Source organism: Dryobates pubescens, chromosome 16, assembly GCF_014839835.1.
Source record: "Dryobates pubescens isolate bDryPub1 chromosome 16, bDryPub1.pri, whole genome shotgun sequence".
NCBI classification, from domain to species: domain Eukaryota; kingdom Metazoa; phylum Chordata; class Aves; order Piciformes; family Picidae; genus Dryobates; species Dryobates pubescens.
Window position 1 is genome coordinate 1,624,161 of NC_071627.1, and position 19,817 is coordinate 1,643,977.

At 39.4% G+C, this 19,817-nt stretch overlaps 1 protein-coding gene across 2 annotated transcripts in view; it reads left to right on the forward strand.

Annotated features, from left to right (window-relative positions):
* Nucleotides 1-19,817, forward strand: part of PRKCE (protein kinase C epsilon) — a 322,277-nt gene that overhangs the window by 299,128 nt on the left and 3,332 nt on the right. The window contains exon 15 of one of the 2 annotated variants that reach the window (XM_054168685.1): nucleotides 7,170-7,218. The exons of the other annotated variant lie outside the window; for it this stretch is intronic. Coding sequence (XP_054024660.1) covers nucleotides 7,170-7,184 — 15 coding nt within the window. The 3' untranslated portion in view covers nucleotides 7,185-7,218. Of the gene's footprint in view, nucleotides 1-7,169; nucleotides 7,219-19,817 lie in introns of those variants that run through there. 2 annotated transcript variants of the gene reach the window in all.

Genomic DNA, 19,817 nt, shown 5'->3' on the forward strand with positions numbered 1-19,817 from the left:
ATTTGCTCTCCAGTCAGTTTCCGCAGCCCTTTGATAGCAGACAGCCCTGATTAGTGTTTATCTGAGTAGTGTGTAGCTCTTTTCCTGATCTTCCAAGTATTTGGCCTTTCACTTCACAGTAATTTTTGTTGCTTTACTCAGTTATCAAATCAGGATGCACAGTTACAAAATACTGCATCTAGTGAGTTCCAGGTTCCTCAATTCTAGCCTGTTTACTGACTGTTTTCCTTTCACAACTGAGATGCATGGTCCCTTTGACAGCAGATATTTTTACCTTTATAACTTTTGTAAATATTTCTGCTGTGGCAGTCCTTCTTAGGAATCATTTATTATGTCATATATTTTTATTCATTGCTGATGTAAATACCTTCTACCATCTCAGTGCAGCTGCTTTCTCTTTCTGGTAATTATTTCAATGGTCTTAAAATGTAAAGCCAATCCTATTTTATCAACTCCTGTTGTTTTGTTCCTTTTCTCTTTTCTCCTTCTTTCAATGGTATTTTGTTGGATATTTCAGTTTTAATAGAGAGTTCAGATTATTTTAGGGCAGTCCTTTGTAAAATGTTCAAAACAGCTGCTTGCTCAATTGTTAGGGTGATTTTATACATCCTTATTTACACCTTTTCTCATTTTTGTTCAGGCTCCTTCTATAATGTTGTGTACTATTTCTTTTCCATATTGTATATACCAACTTTCTTCATTCTACAAAATTTGATTCCTGCAGCATATTAGTTCTGTATGCTTGTTTTCTCCCTGAACTCTTTTTTCCTTATGGTGGTGAACTTAGATAATCCGTAGTCTGTTACAGGCATCCATATTATTTTCATGTCTTCAGTCTGCACTGTCTAACTTCCCTCATGACCTGGTCTTGTCAACTTTCACATACAACGTTTTTTCACTTAGAAAGGACATACCTTATATATTTACATTGTGTTTAGGATCCATCAGCTGTTTTGTACCAGCTGTATAAATTCTGCAATTGTTCAGATTGTATTGTGTGTGGAAATCATTGAGCGTACTGGAATTTTTACTTATTCTTTTGAAACTGAACAATTCATTAGTTGAAAAGTAAAGTTTGATGTTAATCTAAGCTGTAGAGAAAGGTCATACAAATAAATATTAATTAATGGTAAAGGAATCTAAGGCAATAAATTCCAAATGCTGAAAAGGTGATTTTGGATACTTATCAAGCTAAAAAGTCAGTGCTTTTACTTTGATAAATATGGAAAACAGGGAATAAGGTGAACACTAATCAGATGAAGTCTACTTTAAATCTAGATACAGAATTTCTTTCTGAATTCAATTGGTGGTGTAGCTTTGAGATTCATTGACTCAGATTAACAAGTGTAACTGCTCCGTAGCTATGGAATGATTATGGAAAAAGCATAACAAATGCCTGTGTTTGGAGTGTTTTCTGGGTTTTAACATCTTTCAGTTTTGATATAGGTCTGTTGATTATTTTTTAATTGCTTGTAATATTAAAAGAGGATAAAACAAATAATTTTATGTTCAGGAGAGCCTAGCTCTGTGACAATAGCTACGAGAAGAGAGGCCAGATTATTAGTCAGAAAATAGGCATTCTTGCATGTGACATGTGTTTGTATATATGTGTAGGGAAAGAAGCATATAATGTATATGTAGTCATCTGTGCCTTCAATCTGAGTTTTGCACGCATTTACAAAACTTCGCTCATGCAAGAATGCATATATTTGCACAAGTATTCATCTATTTTCTGACCAACCATTAAGATGACTAAGGGGGGAAATTTTATAAATACTAGATCATACACACTTTCAAAACAAAACCACCACCACCACCAAAAATTAAAAACTAACATACAGAGAAACGAGCAGACAAAACAAAAAGGGTCTGGTCAAAAGAGCTCTGTGCAATATAAAATGCTGACAATCAACACATGAAGTTATTAGGGAAAACACTCAAACACTGAGGTCCCATCCAAAAAAATTGAATAATCTGCCAAGGGAGGTCATGGAGGTGCTGGTGTGGAAACAAACCTTGCTTCTCTTCTGCCTCACTACTCTATTGATCCCTAAACAAGTGAGTTCCTTGGTTAGCACAGCCAACTTCCTTTCTGTTACCTTTCATCCTTTCTCTGCTGTAACAGATTTTGTGAGGAGCTATATTACCTGGTACTGTAAGGCCTGTGCATCTCCATAGTTCAGGTATGTCTCCTCAGCTCTGCCAGCCTTAAATTTTAATTTCTCAGCTGGACTTGGAAGAAACACCACATGGATATTTATTAAGCAGATCTCTAAGGTGGTTTGGGTTTTTTTAAATCTCACTGAGGCTGTGGATAGATGCGGATATATTCCTTACTATACTAGAAATATAACATCAGTGACCTTCTAGTTTGTATATTATTTGATTATTCTTATGATGGTTTTGAAGATGAAATTTCATTCCTAGCAGTTTTCAGCCTAGAACAGTATCACAGTATCACAGTATAACCAAGGTTGGAAGAGACCCCAAGGATCATCAAGTCCAACCTGTCCCAACAGACCTCACAACTAGACCATGGCACCAAGTGCCACGTCCAATCTCCCCTTGAACACCTCCAGGGACGGCGACTCCACCACCTCCCTGGGCAGCACATCCCAATGACGAATGACTCGCTCAGTGAAGAACTTTTTCCTCACCTCGAGTCTAAACCTCCCCTGGCGCAGCTTGAGACTGTGTCCCCTTGTTCTGGTGCTGGTTGCCTGGGAGAAGAGACCAACCCCCTCCTGTCTACAACCACCTTTCAGGTAGTTGTAGAGGGCAATGAGGTCACCTCTGATCCTTCTCTTCTCCAGGCTAAACAATCCCAGCTCCCTCAGCCTCTACAGAAATTACAGAAGTCCAACCTGTGTTTTCCAAAGGCTTCCAAGAGTGTCCGGAGTGGAGCACTCAAACAAGTGGCCGAGGTTTAGGCTGCTAAGCAGTGACAGGTCTCCTTCACCAGGCTGTGCTAGGTAGAGACAATAGAAGCAGATGTGGAGGCCCTGAAACTTGCTGTGAAAGACCTTTGGCTGCTCCTCCAGCTTAATGACTTGGAAGAGAAAACATGACTGGGGCCTAGTCCTATAATGCATATTGTCTACCACCCTTTCCTTTCATAAATCCAGAATTATGAGGCTTTTCAGTGGCAGAATCAATTTTATGTGTATATACAGACTTTGGTTTACTGTACTGACAATTTATGCCATGTAAAGCAGAAAAGTAATAGCTCTGGGGCATGTACATTTGAAATCAAGTGAACTTCTGAATAGCTGTGAAGAGGATATTTGTTACACGTTAGCTCCAGTGACATGACCTTGACAGTGTCTCTTTAAGGCAATTTCTGCTGTTCTTAAAACCTGCTTCTCACAGTTTCACAGATTGTCCTGGAATTTTCTGAATAATATTACACTTCCCTGCTGCTTTTAATGCAGACATTAATATATAATTGCACATGGAAGAAATAAGTACAGTTCTAGTGCAGACAGATGTCTTTTCTCCAGAGCAATTGTTGCCAGTCAGAAATCCCTTTGAGGCATATTATTCCTATGTTGGTTATTTCCATTTTCAAGGTGTTTTTGCCACATCACAAATGAAAACAAGAGCACAACAGTTTAATTTCTTCCCAAAGTCATTGGTATGATGATAAGTATTGTAGATCTCGCTTAGTGAAATGATGGGATGGTTCTTTCTGTCCCATACCAGATAATACAATATGCATTAAAACCAGTGATTGAAACATGATGATATTTCATCTTTAATGTATATTGATGAAATTTTTATTGTCCCAAGTTGTTATTGACTGAGAAAACTTATATTTGAGAAAGTGAAGCAGAGGTATATTTTGTCATATTGTGCTTTTTCCTCGATCTTCTCCATATTTTATTATATTTCCTGCAACAAATTCTTTCTGCCATTTCAAAAGCACACCTGCCCAGCACCAGGCTTTCCAGACTGAACTCGTGTCCTGCTGGTATGTCACTAGAATCAGCCACTGAAGCTCAGAGAGGTTTTCCTCAGGGGAATAAGATGGATGATATCCCAGTTCCACTTACAAGGGACAGAGGAACGTCGCTGCCCAAAATTTGTTACTCATTTGGCTGAAGTCAGTGGTAGCCTCAATTAGCATCAATTTCATAGATTCACAGAACAGTTTGTGTTGGAAGAAACCTTTAAAGGTCTAGTTCAACAGCTCAGCAATAAGCGTTACCTGTTATCCTGTTGCAACAGACCCTACTAAAAAGTTTGTCCCAGTCTTTCTTGCAAGACTTTAAGTAAAGGCCACAAAAAAGGACTGAACAACTCCCCACTTTCAGTCTTTCCTCATAGGAGGACATTTCTCCTTGTTTCTGAAAATTAGACCAGCAGAATAAAATCACTCTTCTATTTCTTGTGCTGCTGGTCACAGTGCCTTACTGTGCTGGGAGGAGCTGTGAGATGGAGGAAGCTGCTAGGTATTGTGCAGTGAGCATAGTCTCACCACAGGCACAGTCCTGTCCTTTTAGGATGAGTTTTCTCTGATAACCCTTTGTAATGGGTTGGGGCAGACCCCCTCCCCACCACGCACAGAAATAACGACTCAAACAAACAGATTGCAAAAGTGATGGAAAGTTTAAATAGAGAACAGTGAGTGTGTACAGAAAGGAAGCATAGTGACAAAAAAAAGAGACCAATATAGACCCAGAAAGATCCCATCCCTACCTGAGGGTGCACCCAAAACCCCCGGGGCTCCTCCTTCCCCCCACCCCCACTGCTAGGCTAGTCTCAGCTGGCCAGATCTGAGACTGCCCATCCCCCCGTGGCCTTGGGCCTAGCCAGGCCCATGGCCGGGAGATCTCTCCCCCAGTTACTGGGTGTTGGAGAGGAAGGAAAGAGAGAGTGCCAGACTCTGCCGCAAAATTTATAGTGGTGCAAGGGATTATGGTAGAAATACCTAATTTCCTGTGCCCACCCACTGGGCTGGACTTCTGGACACAGGAAACACCCCTGTAGCAGAGGGCACCCAGCCCAAACTACGACACCCTTCAAACATGCACATAGACAGACTTGTTGGTTTTATCCACTCTGTTGTATATAGAATCATAGAATCATAGAATCAACAAGGTTGGAAAAGACCTCAAAGATCATCAAGTCCAACCTGTCACCCAAGACCTCATAACCACTAAACCATGGCACCAACTGCCACATCCAATCCCCTCTTGAACACCTCCAGGGATGGTGACTCCACCAGATAGAGATATATATATAGCCATGTTCCTCTGCTGCTTTGATGAAGTCTTTCTTGATCAAAGATGGTCAATATAAGAATTTATTGCATCTGATTTTAAAAATGAGAATAGAAAGGAACCCCTATATTTTCTCTTCAGTGTAATGAGAATTGATCTTGTGTTTGGAATTCAGAGAACTGGTGTTGGGAAAATTAGAGGCCTTGTCTAAGACATCCTCAACATGAAAAAGCTGAAGAACTCTGAGCCAGAGGGCAATACAAAGCCTGGTAAAACAGATGTTTGCCATATGTCTTCCTTTTAGCAATTAAGCCAAAGTTTTATTGCTAATGGCTTTATCAGTGCCTGTGGCAATCCATTCATAGTGTGGCTTTATGAAGATGAAGTTAATAAAATAATCATGTTACAATGATTTACTTGTTCAGCTATCACAGAACAAGACATTATTTTAATATTCCCTCTGCATTCATGATTTCTTGATTCATGATTTCTTCAAGAGCATTAGAAACAAAACATGATAACCTGTTGCAGCATTGTATCTTCCCATATGGAGAAACAGCAGCTGCCACTGGCCCATTTAGTTCATCTGATGTGACTGTCCCCTTTGTGTTGCAGCCTTGTGCATTCCTACTGTTACATCACTGAGAATGTTTTCTGGATATTTGTGTGTTCCTTCTTCAATTCTGACTTCTCAGGAGTAAAGAGTTGGTCTAGTAGCTAAAACCAGAGACCCAAGAACTGAAGATACATAAGTTCCCCTATCAGCTTTTCTTGAAACTCATTACGTGGTCCAGAATTTGTCACCTAACCTTCTCATGCTTCAGTTTCCACTCTGTGGTAATCTCAGGATACTTAATGCAAAGTTCACTGACAGCAAAGAAATATGACTGAGAAGTGTTAAAAACTAAATGTTTAAGATCATCCTGGCTTTTAAATTAACTGATCATGTAGCACTTCCCTTGGAAGAATGTTCTATGTCATACCAGACCTCAGTGTTAACAGATTTCGCCTTGATCCTCAATCTCAAATTTCCTACAGTAATTTGAACCTCTCAGTAACTCTAATCAGAAACCATTCCTGAAGTCCCTCCCTCCTTAGTTATCATTATCTGAGCCATATTGTCTGTATGCGGTTTTGTGGTGAAATTGAACTCCCTTGTTAAGTCTTGACTTAAGGATGCCAGCAATGTGTCGTATTTCAGTTTTGCGCTGCAGCAAAGGTTTGAAATAAAATCATTCCCAAATGCAAAATTCTAGCCCTAGCCAGTGATTATGAGTTACAACTGAACAATTTTCTTTCCCCCTTCCCTTAAATCAGTGAAAAACTGGCAAAATTTTGGCAACCCTTTGTTGATGACTTATGGCAAGCCAGATGCCCACAGTGTTTGGAAACTGGGTAATATATAGCAAATACAAATCAGCACCTCCAGAGTGTGCAGCTGGCCTGTTTGCACAGGCAAACAGGCAGAAGCCACACCTGCCCCATGCATTGAACAGCTTCTGAAAATGTGTTCAATTAGAGAGGTGTGTGTTTAAATTGCTGCAGCAACTGTCTGCTTACTGTGAGATATGGCTGGAATCCTTAAAGAGGGACCGCATTTCTGAAGAAAACTTTCAAATATGTTAGCCTGAAACATAAGTTCTGTAATCTCAGATTTGTTTTCATACATGACTGCTAACAGGCAAAGAATTTTTTTTTACTTTTTAAGGAGGGATTTTTTAGCCTGATGTTGGGAAGTCATGATACTGTTTTGGTGGGGGTTTTTGGCACGCCTCTATTTTTTGTGACAGTGGATTGTGTCATCATACATGCAGATTTATGACTTTACCTTTACACTGTGGGGAAGAAGCCCTGTCAAATGCGGTATCATTCAGTAGCACCAAAAGGAACATAGGAAATTACAGGCCAAGTAAATTTCTTTTTGTATGAATGTTCTCTCTTTTCAAGTTTGCTTCAGTGTGAATGTCCCTCTTTAAGGTAAGGCCTTCAATATGGGGAAAATGTCAAGGTAGGTCCATTTTTAGGCCTAATAACCTTGAGGTGTCCCTTCAGTTTCATAATATATCTCCATTAAGTCATCAGTGCATGGCAATGAGCATTTAGCAGATGGGCACGCAAGGGGCTATACTGCATGCTTTTGCATGAAGTGTTACTGCTTAGACAAAACACTGAGGAGTGATCTGGAGACCTAAGATGGTCACGTACCGTTGTTAAACATTGCACATTATATATTCCCCACTTGGCACAGGTGTTTCAGTCATAGGAAAACAATGGGCTTTCTTCTCAGAGTGAGACTGTGGTGATGAATACTGGTATAGCAAAAAGCCTGATTTAGAAACAGGGAAGAATCTATACTTGTCAGAATGGCAACAGAAGTCCAACACTCTGGTTTTTAGCACACTGCCCCTGCCACAGGGATTTGTGAATTAGAATATTTTATGTCAGCCGGTTCCTAAAAGTTACATTTTTTTGCTACTGGTTCAAGTGTTAGGAAGGTCACTGCTAGTGGAGAGGCATCATATTTTGGATGACAATTAAGTTTGAGTTCTCAGTTGAGCTTGCAGTGGACAGTTGCAAACAACAGTATCATAACTGCCTGCTATGAAGCTCATACCAATTAGTCTAGCATGTGACTGGGCAGGGCAGAGAAATCTGAACACTTCTGCCTGTTCCCTTAACAGCAAAAAGGACATTGGTTTCCAAAGCTTCAACTAGCTTGGCCCTTTGTATGACCACTAAATTTGATCAGAGTGTAAATATATGGCTTTCAATGAGCTTGCGCACAGCTTAGATCACAAAATTCAGAGAAATCAAGAATTAGTGAGATAGTATTTTAAAAGGGATTTCAATGTTGTTTGTTTGGATGACCAACGTCCTGTTTTCTCAGGATTTACCCATTTGATTAGTCTTGTTTTTTGAGTTTTATTCTCTTCAGCACAAGTGCTTGCAGCACCTGGTTTTAGCTGTGATTATCACAACACTAGAATTACAGAAGTTTGAAAGCTACTTCCCAGCACTGCAGGTTCCCAAATATTTACAAGTTAAACAACTTGTATTATGCTTGCTTTGATTCTGTACTGGAGATCCAGCAGTATTTCTTTGGTTTTCTAGAGTCTTGGTCTTACAGAGTACTGAATAATTAGGTCCACTTAACCACCCATTAAACGTACATTGTTAAGTGGTGTCCATTGGGATGGAATGATAAGTAGACTGAGTGATACTCCTTTTCTTTTGGACTTCCTCAGAATAAGACAAGTTCCATCACACTTGATGGGAGCTCTAAGCTCCAGTGTTATTTTTTAAAAGTAATCTAAACCATCAAGTGAAATTATCTTATCATGGTTACTTACAGTACATTCTTAAGCACTCGAAGAGAAATACTACATTTTCATATTAATGTAGATAATAATATTCCTGTGTTGAGCCTATTTCTGATGCCATTAAAAGCCAGTGGAAACACACCAGGTGATTTAAGAAGCAGCAGGATTTGGCTCTTTATCAGACAGTGTTGATGAATTTATCAGAAAAAAAGTGGAAACTCATCAAGGGTTACCCATCTATGACTAGTCCCATTCACAGCTGGAGTCCAGTGAACACAGAGTGTAAGTGCTTCTTTGACTTTGGGGTTATTTATTGTGCAGCACCTTTTGTATTAGCAGTATACTATGCAAGTGTAAAGTTAAGAACAGTGTCTTACTAAGGTGTTAATCCAAAATGAACAGCAAAAAAATGTCAATATGAGAGTTTACAGTTCAGCATAGTAGTGCCATACATTTGATTATGCACTAATAAGCAGATGGTAGACTGAAGCAGCTGATGTGTGGACACTTCAGCAGCAGGACAGGGAAGGCATCTTTAAATGGTTAGGAAATAGAAGTCAAAGAGTTGACTGCCCATGACTCTCTGAAAGGATTGTGTTTATATTTGACAAGAAAAAGAAGAGAGGGTAACTGGATTTGTGTGCTCAGGTCAGCAATAGCAGCTCAAGTTCCCAGTAAGGAAAAAAGCCATGTAAGCAAAGACAATGAAGAGATTGTAGATAATTATAGACAGAGAGATCACAATCCATACTTAGGAGAGCAAAAATTGGAATAAATTAGATGCACAGTGAGGAGAAAATTACTCAAGTTCAAAGAAACTCAGTAGCAGAACCAAGAAAGAAACCAGTGTCATTCCAAACTGCTGTGTCTTATTGTGCTCTATTAATAAAGCTGTTCCAAAAAAAAAGCAGTTCCAGTGTCTGGAGGAAAGGTAGAAAGGAGTATATTGAGATACAGAAGCAGTAGGTGTTCATAGATAATTGTGAAATGCCTTTTTTGTTTATTTGTTTTGTTCTTGTTCTGTTTTGTAATTTAGTTTACAATTTGTATGAGTAGAATACAGAATACAGAAGTAGCCAGGTTAGAAAAGACCTTTGATATCATCAAGTCCAACCTATCACCCAACACCATCTAATCAGCTAAAACCATGACACCAAGTGCCTCATCCAGTCTCTTCTTAAGCACTTTCAGTGATGGGGACTTCATCACCTCCCCAGGCAGCACAATCCAATGGCCAGTCTTTCTTTCTTTCTTTCTGGGAAGAATTTCTTCCTAACATCCAGCCTGAACCACCCCTGGCACAGCTTGAGACTGTGTCCTCTTGTACTGGTGCTGGTTGCCTGGGAGAAGAAACCAACCCCCACCTGGCTACAACCTCCCTTCAGGTGGCTGTAGACAGCAATAAGCTCTCCCCTGAGCCTTCTCTTCTCAAGGAGGTCCTTAATTAAAATGCCCATAATTAAAAAAAAATGCACAACAACAACAAAAAACAACCAGCTCCACCTGCTCTCTAAACCCTCACATAGATCTTTATTTTAATCTGTCTTTGCAAAGGCTTAAAAATAAACATTTGACTTCAGAATGTGGTCTCTAACAATTCAGTAGTCCTAGAATTAAACCGTGGATGTGTTCCAGGATGTAAGGGGGGAGGTGACATTGGTGATTGTGACATTAGAGCAGTTGAGGATGTCAGTGGAGGCTTGCCAGTTGTTACTAATAAAGGGTGACAAGGTGAGAAATTAATAAAAATATAAATTATTTATTACTTTGGCTCCACCTCCCATGTAACTATATATATAGTATAACTATATATATATATAGTATATATATATATAACTATATATATAGTTATATACAAAAGTTATTAAAGATTATAAAGGTTTAGTATTTGGTTGAGAATATCTTCACAATATAGGAATGGTCACAAATGGTTTGAGAAACGGTGTTTGGAAAAAGATAAACCTACAGCAGTAGATTACCCCTACTAACAAAAGGTAGAAAGTTCCTGGAGGCTTTAGGAGTGTATCAATTACACTGCTGAGTGTCCATTGTGGGAATGCCTCTTTCATCTCTTTTTATCAAAAATCCTTCTGAACTGCGTAGCCTTCTCCACTGGTATAAAGCAAGATCTGCTATACTGTTTCTCTGTATGTGTCTGTCATATGCATCATCCAATTTAAACTGAAAGCTTTATTTTGAATGAGCTAATGATCATCACCAAAGAGCATAAGTTTCCTGAAATGCTTTGAAGAAAGCAGTCTTGCCAAAAACTGTAGCATTCCTGGTCTACAGCCTATAATGCAAACCATTCCAGTGTGTGACTGAGCCTTGGAATGATGCTTCCACTGTACATGCTTACTATTACTTTTCATGTTGTGTTGCTTCTTTGTGCCCATTGTATCACAATGTAGATGTCCATGCCTCCTCAGTAGAGGAGGATCTCGTAATCACAGGACAGTGCTGTATATTTATCATTTCATAACACATTCAGGGATGTTTCCATGATGTGTTACTTTCTGTAATCAAGTGGAATATATGACTGTATGCAGAATAAAACATTTGGAATGTCAGTTGGCCAGTAATTATTCAGGATACATGGCAGAGACAGAAGTAATGAAATATTTCATTAGATTGTTCACCTGTTCACTAGCATCAGTCTCTTTAATTTGTTCCTTGTCTTTGTGATTTCTGAAAGAATAGAAAGCAAAGTGATTGTTTTTCTTTTTCAAAGTAAATCTGGCCAGATATCTCAGTGCACTGCTCAGCTCCATTTGGGTAATTTTTCAGTGATTTGTGAGATGGAATTCTAGAGATGTGTGCCTTAGAGTTGCCAACTCTCCTGCATTGCTTTTTATCTTCTTTGCAAGTTGACTGCATTTTCTGGGTAAAGCTAGCCCTTTGTTCTAAGGTGCTACTGGTGAGGAAGACAAAAAGGCTTCTACACATGTGTTTGAGGATTCAACAGCAGGCAGTTTAGCATGTCACAGATGCACCTACCCTGGCTACTGTAATCTGCTGTAACAATGGTTAAAATGCAATTTCAAGAGGACACAATCAAAAATGGACTAATCTTGGATGTGTTCCAGGATGTAAGGGGGGAGGTGACATTGGTGATTGTGACATTAGAGCAGTTGAGGATGTCAGTGGAGGCTTGCCAGTTGTTGCTAATAAAGGGTGACAAGGTGAGAAATTAATAAATATATAAATTATTTATTACTTTGGCTCCATCTCCCATGTAACTATATACAAAAATCATTAAAGATTATAAAGGTTTGGTATTTGGTTGAGAATATCTTCACAATATAGGAATGGTCACAAATGGTTTGAGAAACGGTGTTTGGAAAAAGATAAACCTACAGCAGTAGATTACCCCTACTAACAAAAGGTAGAAAGTTCCTGGAGGCTTTAGGAGTGTATCAATTACACTGCTGAGTGCCCATTGTGGGAATGCCTCTTTCATCTCTTTTTATCAAAAATCCTTCTGAACTGCTTTGCTGCTTATCAGCCTTGTGTGGTGGGCAAACACCCAAGAGAGAAGAGCCTCATGTTCTGCAGCTCACCTGTTTTATCCAGCCAGCTAATTTTTGTCAGAACTGTCACCAGATAAAGGCTGGAACAGATAACCGTCAGCTCTCTGCTTAAACATGCCCAAACATGCCCAAAACATGCCCTGCACGGGGTCTGTGGCTGGCAGGACACATGGCTTGGGGGGAAGAGCCCATGTGAAGTCCACTGACCTGCAGGCCTGGGAGTGGGAGGTCTGTCTCCCCTGTCTCCCTTCATCTCAGCCTCTCTGTTTCCCCACCCAGTCCTGTCTTCCCGCGGGGTGGGGGAGGAGGGGTTTGGGTGCACTGCCGTACCAATAGAATGTGAATTAAGAGAGGCACATATATAAAATCTATGTTGCAGAGTGGATCATAAAATTTGCAACATTAATTGCATTGTGTGGATGAAGGCTGCTTTCCTGTGATTGTTCTGTTACTTTCTGTTCTCATACTTCAGCCCCAAGAAGGAATACAAAATTGTTTCCCATGTATTTAAACCCTCCAAGAAACCTACCATAAGGCAAAAATAATGTGTAGAAATTCAGGAGTTGGCCCTCTTTCCTCACAATACTTTTTGCTCTGACAAATGCATATATTCTAGCATAGCATAGTTTATGTGCAGTGATTATGTTGTGATTAATTCCTAATGGAAGCAAACCCTGATAAGGTGTACAAGATGGATCTTGAAGGTAAAGGTCTAAGGTGGAAAGCTGTAGTGTTGACCTCTCCTGCTGTTCCTGTGAAATCTATCTCCATTGATGTTTTGCACAGAGATAACTGTTGTGCTCTAGCAGTCAGGCTGTGAACAGAGCAGATCTGGTATAGACAGCTGTAGTTCTGCATACTCATTCGTGCTAAAACCATACCCATGTGTAGCCATAGGGGACAACAGTTTTACAGCAGTTTCTGAGAGAGAATCATTGCCCAAACTGCAAGCAGGGTGGTTGCCAGTGACCCTGCAGAGCTGTGGGTTTGTTAGCCATGTTTGGTTTGTTATGGCGGTTTGGGGATACATACAGGGCAGGAGAAAGGCTGTCCAAAGATTGGATGCTAAAGCTGGCCATACTGGGCATACTGGCCATATAGTTATTAAATGTTTGTACCCCCTAAATGTTTAGGCTGTTCCTCCTTCCTGCTTGATCCGTTCACATTCCTAGGAAAGATACATGCTGTTTCAGTGTAAAATCCTGTGAATTAGCTTCATGTTTATTAAATATCTGTGTAGTTCCGTAACAGATTAAACTATGGACTGCATAGGTCAGCATGGTTTTCAAATACTGCTTCACTCTCTATTAACATATGGGGGTGTTGAGGGGAAAGTTTCCTTTGTCTTCCTCTTAATTTGATGTTCTTTGCATCTAATGAAGCATAGCCTAGGAGGAAAACATGTGCCCCTCTGCTTGAAAGTTACAAATTATGGTACACTTGTAAAAAATACTGGGATTCAAAACACTTTTTATCATCAAAAGCTTCCATTGAATATGCTGTAGCACATGGCTGGTCTGTTATAACTCTTGCACATGTGAAGAGAACAAATAACATGCTTTTCAAACTAATAACATGTAGATATATTTTGATAACATGTATTTCATATCTTCTGGAATAAGGCATTCTAGGAAATACTTCCAATACTGATGCAGATTCTCAAGGCATGTAAGTACTTCAAGAGACATCACATAAACAGAAAAACTGGCCTGAAGTGTCCTGTTTTTCAGCCTGTTTCTTTCACAATGTTCATACTGAATTTCTGTGTATAGAGAAGAAATCTTGTGTCAAAATGAGTGCTCATTATAGTTGTCTCAGCTTTTAGAAACTACTACACCTTTATGAAAATAGATCCAATCACTGGGGCAAAGCATTTGCCTGTGCTGTGTTTCTTGTTATAATAAGGAGAGGTGAACGAAAGGGCAGGAGAGCAGTGATAAGAGAGTTAGCCACATAACCTTGTACTTCTAACCAGTTTGATGCCTTAAGTTTCCATTTGTCTTGAACAAAATAATCTGAAAATCTGATCAGTGACAAGGTAAATACAACATATTTAAACTCTGATCATCCTGACCTAAGAATTTCTCCGTAATAAAACTGTGTCAAACGTGGGAATCATTTCTTTCTCACTGAAACAAAATTCTGGATAAAATGATACCATATGAGAGGGTGCAACTCCTGCTACATGTCCTGTTCCTAACACACTGCTGTCCCCTACCCCTGTAGCCACACACCAAAAGCTGCACAGCTTCCTGCCCAGATTTAATGTGCCTGTCACGTGTTTGATGTGCTACTGAAAGGGCACTGCACTGAAAGGGTCCACTGGTGAAGCTCCCCTTACAAATTACAAGCTCCGGGATTTCATTGTGGACCTGCAAATACTTGAAGAGGTATCAACCACTGCTATTGACAGAAAACTGCAGTGGAGCAGAGTTAAAGTTATATTTCATTCAGTAATACAGAAAGGCTCCCCTGCATTTCTGTGTAGACACTATCTCACACTGTGAAAACCATGAATGCTCATTTTCTGAAACATATCAGAACTTTTTTTCTTTCTTCTTCCAACATATTCTTTCATTGTTAAAATGATAATTTCTGGCCTCACTCACTTGTACTGGCTGCCTGTTCTGGATTAGCTCCTCACTTGACTAAACTGAGCAGAACTCTATTAACTGATTTAAAGAGGATTCCTATAGTTACATCTAAAGAGCATATTGTGAATTGGGAAATCAGCCTAAAGTACAAAACCTATGCTTTTGTGGCAGTGTTGTTTTCTAGCCACCACTTCATCTTTCTTTCACCCTTTCTGAGAAGCCTTTGAATCCACTGGACAGTTAGAACAAAATTTAGTGGAGCCATTGAGCTTGCAAAGGACATGAAACAGTTTCAGTGATTTCCAGCAAATTAAATGAAAATAAATAATGGAGTATTTAATGGCTCTGAGCTGGAGAATTAATTAATACTTATTAGACAGAAGAGAGTCCACTGAGTCTCTTGGCATCGTGACACAGCTCATAAGGTGCCCAAATCTGGAACACCCAGTGTCAGGTGCATTTTTTGCAAGGATGTCTGTGGCTTTTCAGTACTAAAGGTTCCTGTCCTTCATATTTGGTTCATGTGATTAGTGGAAGGAATGACAAGTTCTAACTTTGTTAATGTATTTTCAGTGATAAGAACATCAACTTAGATTTGTTTTTTTCCCAATTGGAATTCATATACTATCATTTAGCAATCACTAACAGACAAGGTCCTTGACAAACTGACCACACATGTTTAGGAGGTTTTTTTAAGCTTCAGTCTATAATGGAAAAATTATCTATTTTCTTAAATAATAATGAAAATAAAATGGTTCCAGAACCTACTGTTTACTGTGTGCTTATTAATAGCATATTTTAATATTTTTGGAATTATATGAAGAAATTTAAGGAAAAAAAGCGCATTGACTCATAAAGCAAGACCCCTTTATCCAAAGTTGTACAGGGCAATTAGGAAAGCTGATTTAATCTTCTAAAATTTCTAATTCCTCTAGCTCTTCAAACAGAAGTGGTAATCTTTGAACAGACTTTGACTTACAAATTGTCATCCTTCATTGGTAGTAGGCCATGTTAATATTTATTGATTCAAGGGATTCTGTTTCTGTAGCATAAGTGTTACATCTAATCAGATTGTAGCATCCACATGAAGCAGGTTCACCATATTTCCTAGGATAAACAGGTCACACTGGGTCAGTGCTCAGATGGCAGACCTATGAAACATTAACACTGCTGGGATGAAAAAACAAGATCAACTATCCAGCACGTTTCCTGTATGAGAGGTAATGAGTCACTATCCCAACTCCCTACTAGAGGTACTGTGCAGGTGGAGAAGCCATTCTTCAGATTAAATTTAAAAGTGAAGATTTGACATCTTTAGGCAATACAAGTGTTATGGCAATGCTGCTGCTCTTAGCCCACATGCTGCCTGCAGTAGAGCGGTTTCAATGCAGAGTGGAATTTGGCAGTTATTGTTGGAAGCTCCTGGTTATCTTCAGTGCCCCTACTCTTGAGTAGCGTTGACACATGGTGAACACAAGGTGTTTGGGTGGTGTACAGAGAAAAAAAATGTAGCCTAAGTTAAAAAAAGGAAAAAAAAAAGTAACAATCAAAATGCTGTGTGTTTGGGTGTACACCTGTGGTTTTGAGGGTTCATTTCTCCCTAATTACCCTAGCATCTTCAGTCAGCTGAAACTGAAGTCTTACCTGCAAAAAAGTTTGAAAAGGCAAAAATAATGTGTCCCAAAGTTTCAGGAACTGCAGACTAAATAGAGTCTCACCCATTTAATTATTGCATTTTTGATGATGCATTTTCCAGACAGTCTCAATATTTTTCCTTTATGATTTTTTTTGATGTTCAAAGTCGGATAATAGCCACATTCTGCTTATTTCACGTACTCTTCTTACCTTGCAGATCTTCCTTCTTTTCTCAACTTCTCTGCTAGGAGACAGCCACAGCCCTTCATACGTTCATCCTGAGCCCTCATGCTGCTACTAAACATTAGTTCACGCTGTTGGCTTATAGGCTATTAACAGTGCAAGTACATTAAAATAGCAATAGTAGATGAAATGTGACCAGACCTGTTTTATCTTAGCAGATGAGGCCTTGCATAATAGTCACAGCTTCAGGAAGAAAGTGTCTAAGTTGCTAAGGAGGGTTTCTCAAATCTTTCTGTTGAAAAGAAGCACGCGTTATGAACTCTACCTTTTGTTTTGTATGGCTTAGTCTACACACTTTTGTTCTCTGTGATCTATTTAATCTCATTTCATCAGCTGGTTAGTTAGAGACTTGCTAGCATGCACTTGCAATCTTGTATTTCTCCATGCTTCTTCTGTTAATAAATAGGGTGATTTCCATCTGTGTTGTCAAAAATACATTGAATCGTTTGTAAAACTGAGAAAGTAAAAACTACTATTTCCTTCTTTGGTCTTGAAGGCACAATAGAAGACATGATAAACTTTTAAATCTAAGCAAATGCTGTTGTTTATTGTTTCAGAAGTGTTTGGAACTGTAGTTCTACTGGCAGTACAATTCCTTTTAATCAGTAGCATTTAGGTATGCTGATGTTGGGACATTTTTTCAAATGTACTCATCTGCACTCTATTCCACCTAACACCACCCTCAATCTTAGTGATGGTTTTATGGGAAGAGTAGCTATTGGGAAATAATTGCCCTTCACAGACTTTGAGGGATTTGTCATCTTATTCTTTTAGTTTCAGCAGGGAAATAACTCTTTTCACAAATACATTCAGTATGAAAACCTGAACATAATATATATTGCATTTTTTCTCATCTAGTCCAGAGTTTGTTTGCCCTGGATAGCTAGTGGTTAAAGTATGAGTGTAGTCATAGCATCATAGAATCAATAAGGTTGGAAAGGACCTCAGAGATCCTCAAGTCCAACCTATCACCCAACACCTCGTGACTAACTAAACCATGGCTCCAAGTGCCACATCCAATCCCCTCTTGAACACCTCCAGGGACGGTGACTCCACCACCTCCCTGGGCAGCACATTCCAGTGGCTAACAACTCTCTCGGTGAAGAATTTTCTCCTCACCTCCAGATTAAACATCTCCTGGTGCAGCTTGAGACTGTGTCCTCTTGTTCTGGTGCTGGGTACCTGGGAGAAGAGACCAACCCCCCACCTGACTACAACCTCCCTTCAGGGAGTTGTAGAGAGCAGTAAGGTCTCCCCCAAGCCTCCTCTTCTCCAGGCTAAGCAACCCCAGCTCCCTCAGCCTCTCCTCACAGGGCTGTGCTCAAGGCCTCTCCCCAGCCTCGTTGCCCTTCTCTAGACACGTTCAAGAGTCTCAATGTCCTTCTTAAATTGAGGGGCCCAGAACTGGACACAGGACTCAAGGTGTGGCCTAACCAGTGCTAAGTACAGGGGCAGAATGACTTCCCTGTTCCTGCTGGCCACACTATTCCTGATGCAGGCCAGAATGCCTGTTCTCTTGAACAGAACCACAGTTCAGAATTTGAATTCTGTCTTCTGCAAACATTCAGCTGCCTTCTTCTGGTTTAATGACTATTCCTGTAGCAAACTCATTGTATGAATGTGTTAAAATACTTCAACTGTGAGGAGCAAGAAGAGTGTAAGTGTAGTTGGGATGTAAGGAATTTGAAAATTCATATGGAATTTCATTCTTGTTATGCAGCATTTGCCCAAATCAGTGGGGAAAAAGCCTAAAGCTGTGTCCCTCATGGCTTTATGCAGTTTCGAATGTACAGGTCACATAGGCTTTATGTCCACTCCTTATGTATACATCAAATATTACAAATGTAAACTATGTAAGAAACACACATATATATGTTTATTAATAAAGGCCACATTCTTCTCCTTTTAGTGGATTTTTCTATATAAGAAACACATATATATATGTTTATTAATAAAGGCCACAATCCTTTCCTTTTAGTGGATTTTTTTTAGATAGAGAATGTGGATTTTTGTTTGTCTGCACTTAGAAAGTACTTGGTTTACAACTGACAATGTCTTGAACCTATACAGGCCTCTTTTTTGTTCTGCATCTGTAAAGTTCTTACAAGGAATGTAGGTGAAGGTTGCTACAACCATGTTACAATTGTGAGAAAGATAATTATCTGTTTTAATGCCTCAGTAGAGCTGATGAAGAAAATACATATATATATATTAAAAAATAGGGAATTAGCCTACATTGAAAGAATCACTAATGTACCTTATGATGTTTCACTTTATATTTTTTATCATTTTACTTTGGAAGTCAAATAACTTTTTTATTTCTGGCATGATCTTAATCTCAGGTGTGCAGGATGAACACAAAGCTAGTCTTTCAATGGTTTTACTCAGTTGACTATTGCATTTCATGAAACAAAGAGGAAGGACACAGCATAGAGGAAAATCTTTGTTTCAACATGCTTGAAATATGCTGCTAACATGGAAAACATGAACAATGCAAGTCTCATGGGGAATATTTTCTCTGTAGCCTTGGGGATTTTTACACATAAATGGTCAAAAGTGGTCACTGTTGTGAGTGTCCTGAGAACACTGAATTGGCCACCCCAAGTCTGTCTTTATTTGATGTCTTATCCGAGCCAGGGCATGTAGATTTACACTTTCTTGGCCCAATTTCACTGAAGCAACAAGGTGCTCTAGACTTCTGTGGTGCTCTGAATGGCATTTGGCTGTGTTAGGAAATCTGAGTGGCCAGTGTGGAGTTCAAGGATTTTGGACTAAGAGCTGTGGCAAGGTCTACATCTGGGTTTAAATCTGAGTATAGCCAGATATGGAGAAGCAGTTAGCTTAGATTTGAAACATCAGTCTATATTATGGGGAAAACAATTAAATCAGTTCACTCTGTGCCTCTGAAATTAGGTATTACTATGTTCACATCTAATAGGAAACAGTCATACTACCTACTATGCCAAAGGCTTTTTTAAAGTAGTCCTAATCTCAGCTTCCTGCTTTACCATCATACTGCTGTTCCTTCGCCTGTCAAAGACCTGTGAGTCTCTGGGAACTCATTTATAGTACTGCTTCTGTGGCCTCCCCTGAACTCATTTATAGTATTTGCTCCTGTAGCTTCTCTCATACGTCTTTTATTCTTTGTGTGAAGTAGCTCCTCTTTTATTTCAATCATTCCAGAAAATTCTGCCTTTTGGGGGCATGGGGTGAGGGGAGATGGGGAGGAGGGATGGAGAAGAGGGAGAGTACCTTTTATTTTACCGTGCTGTT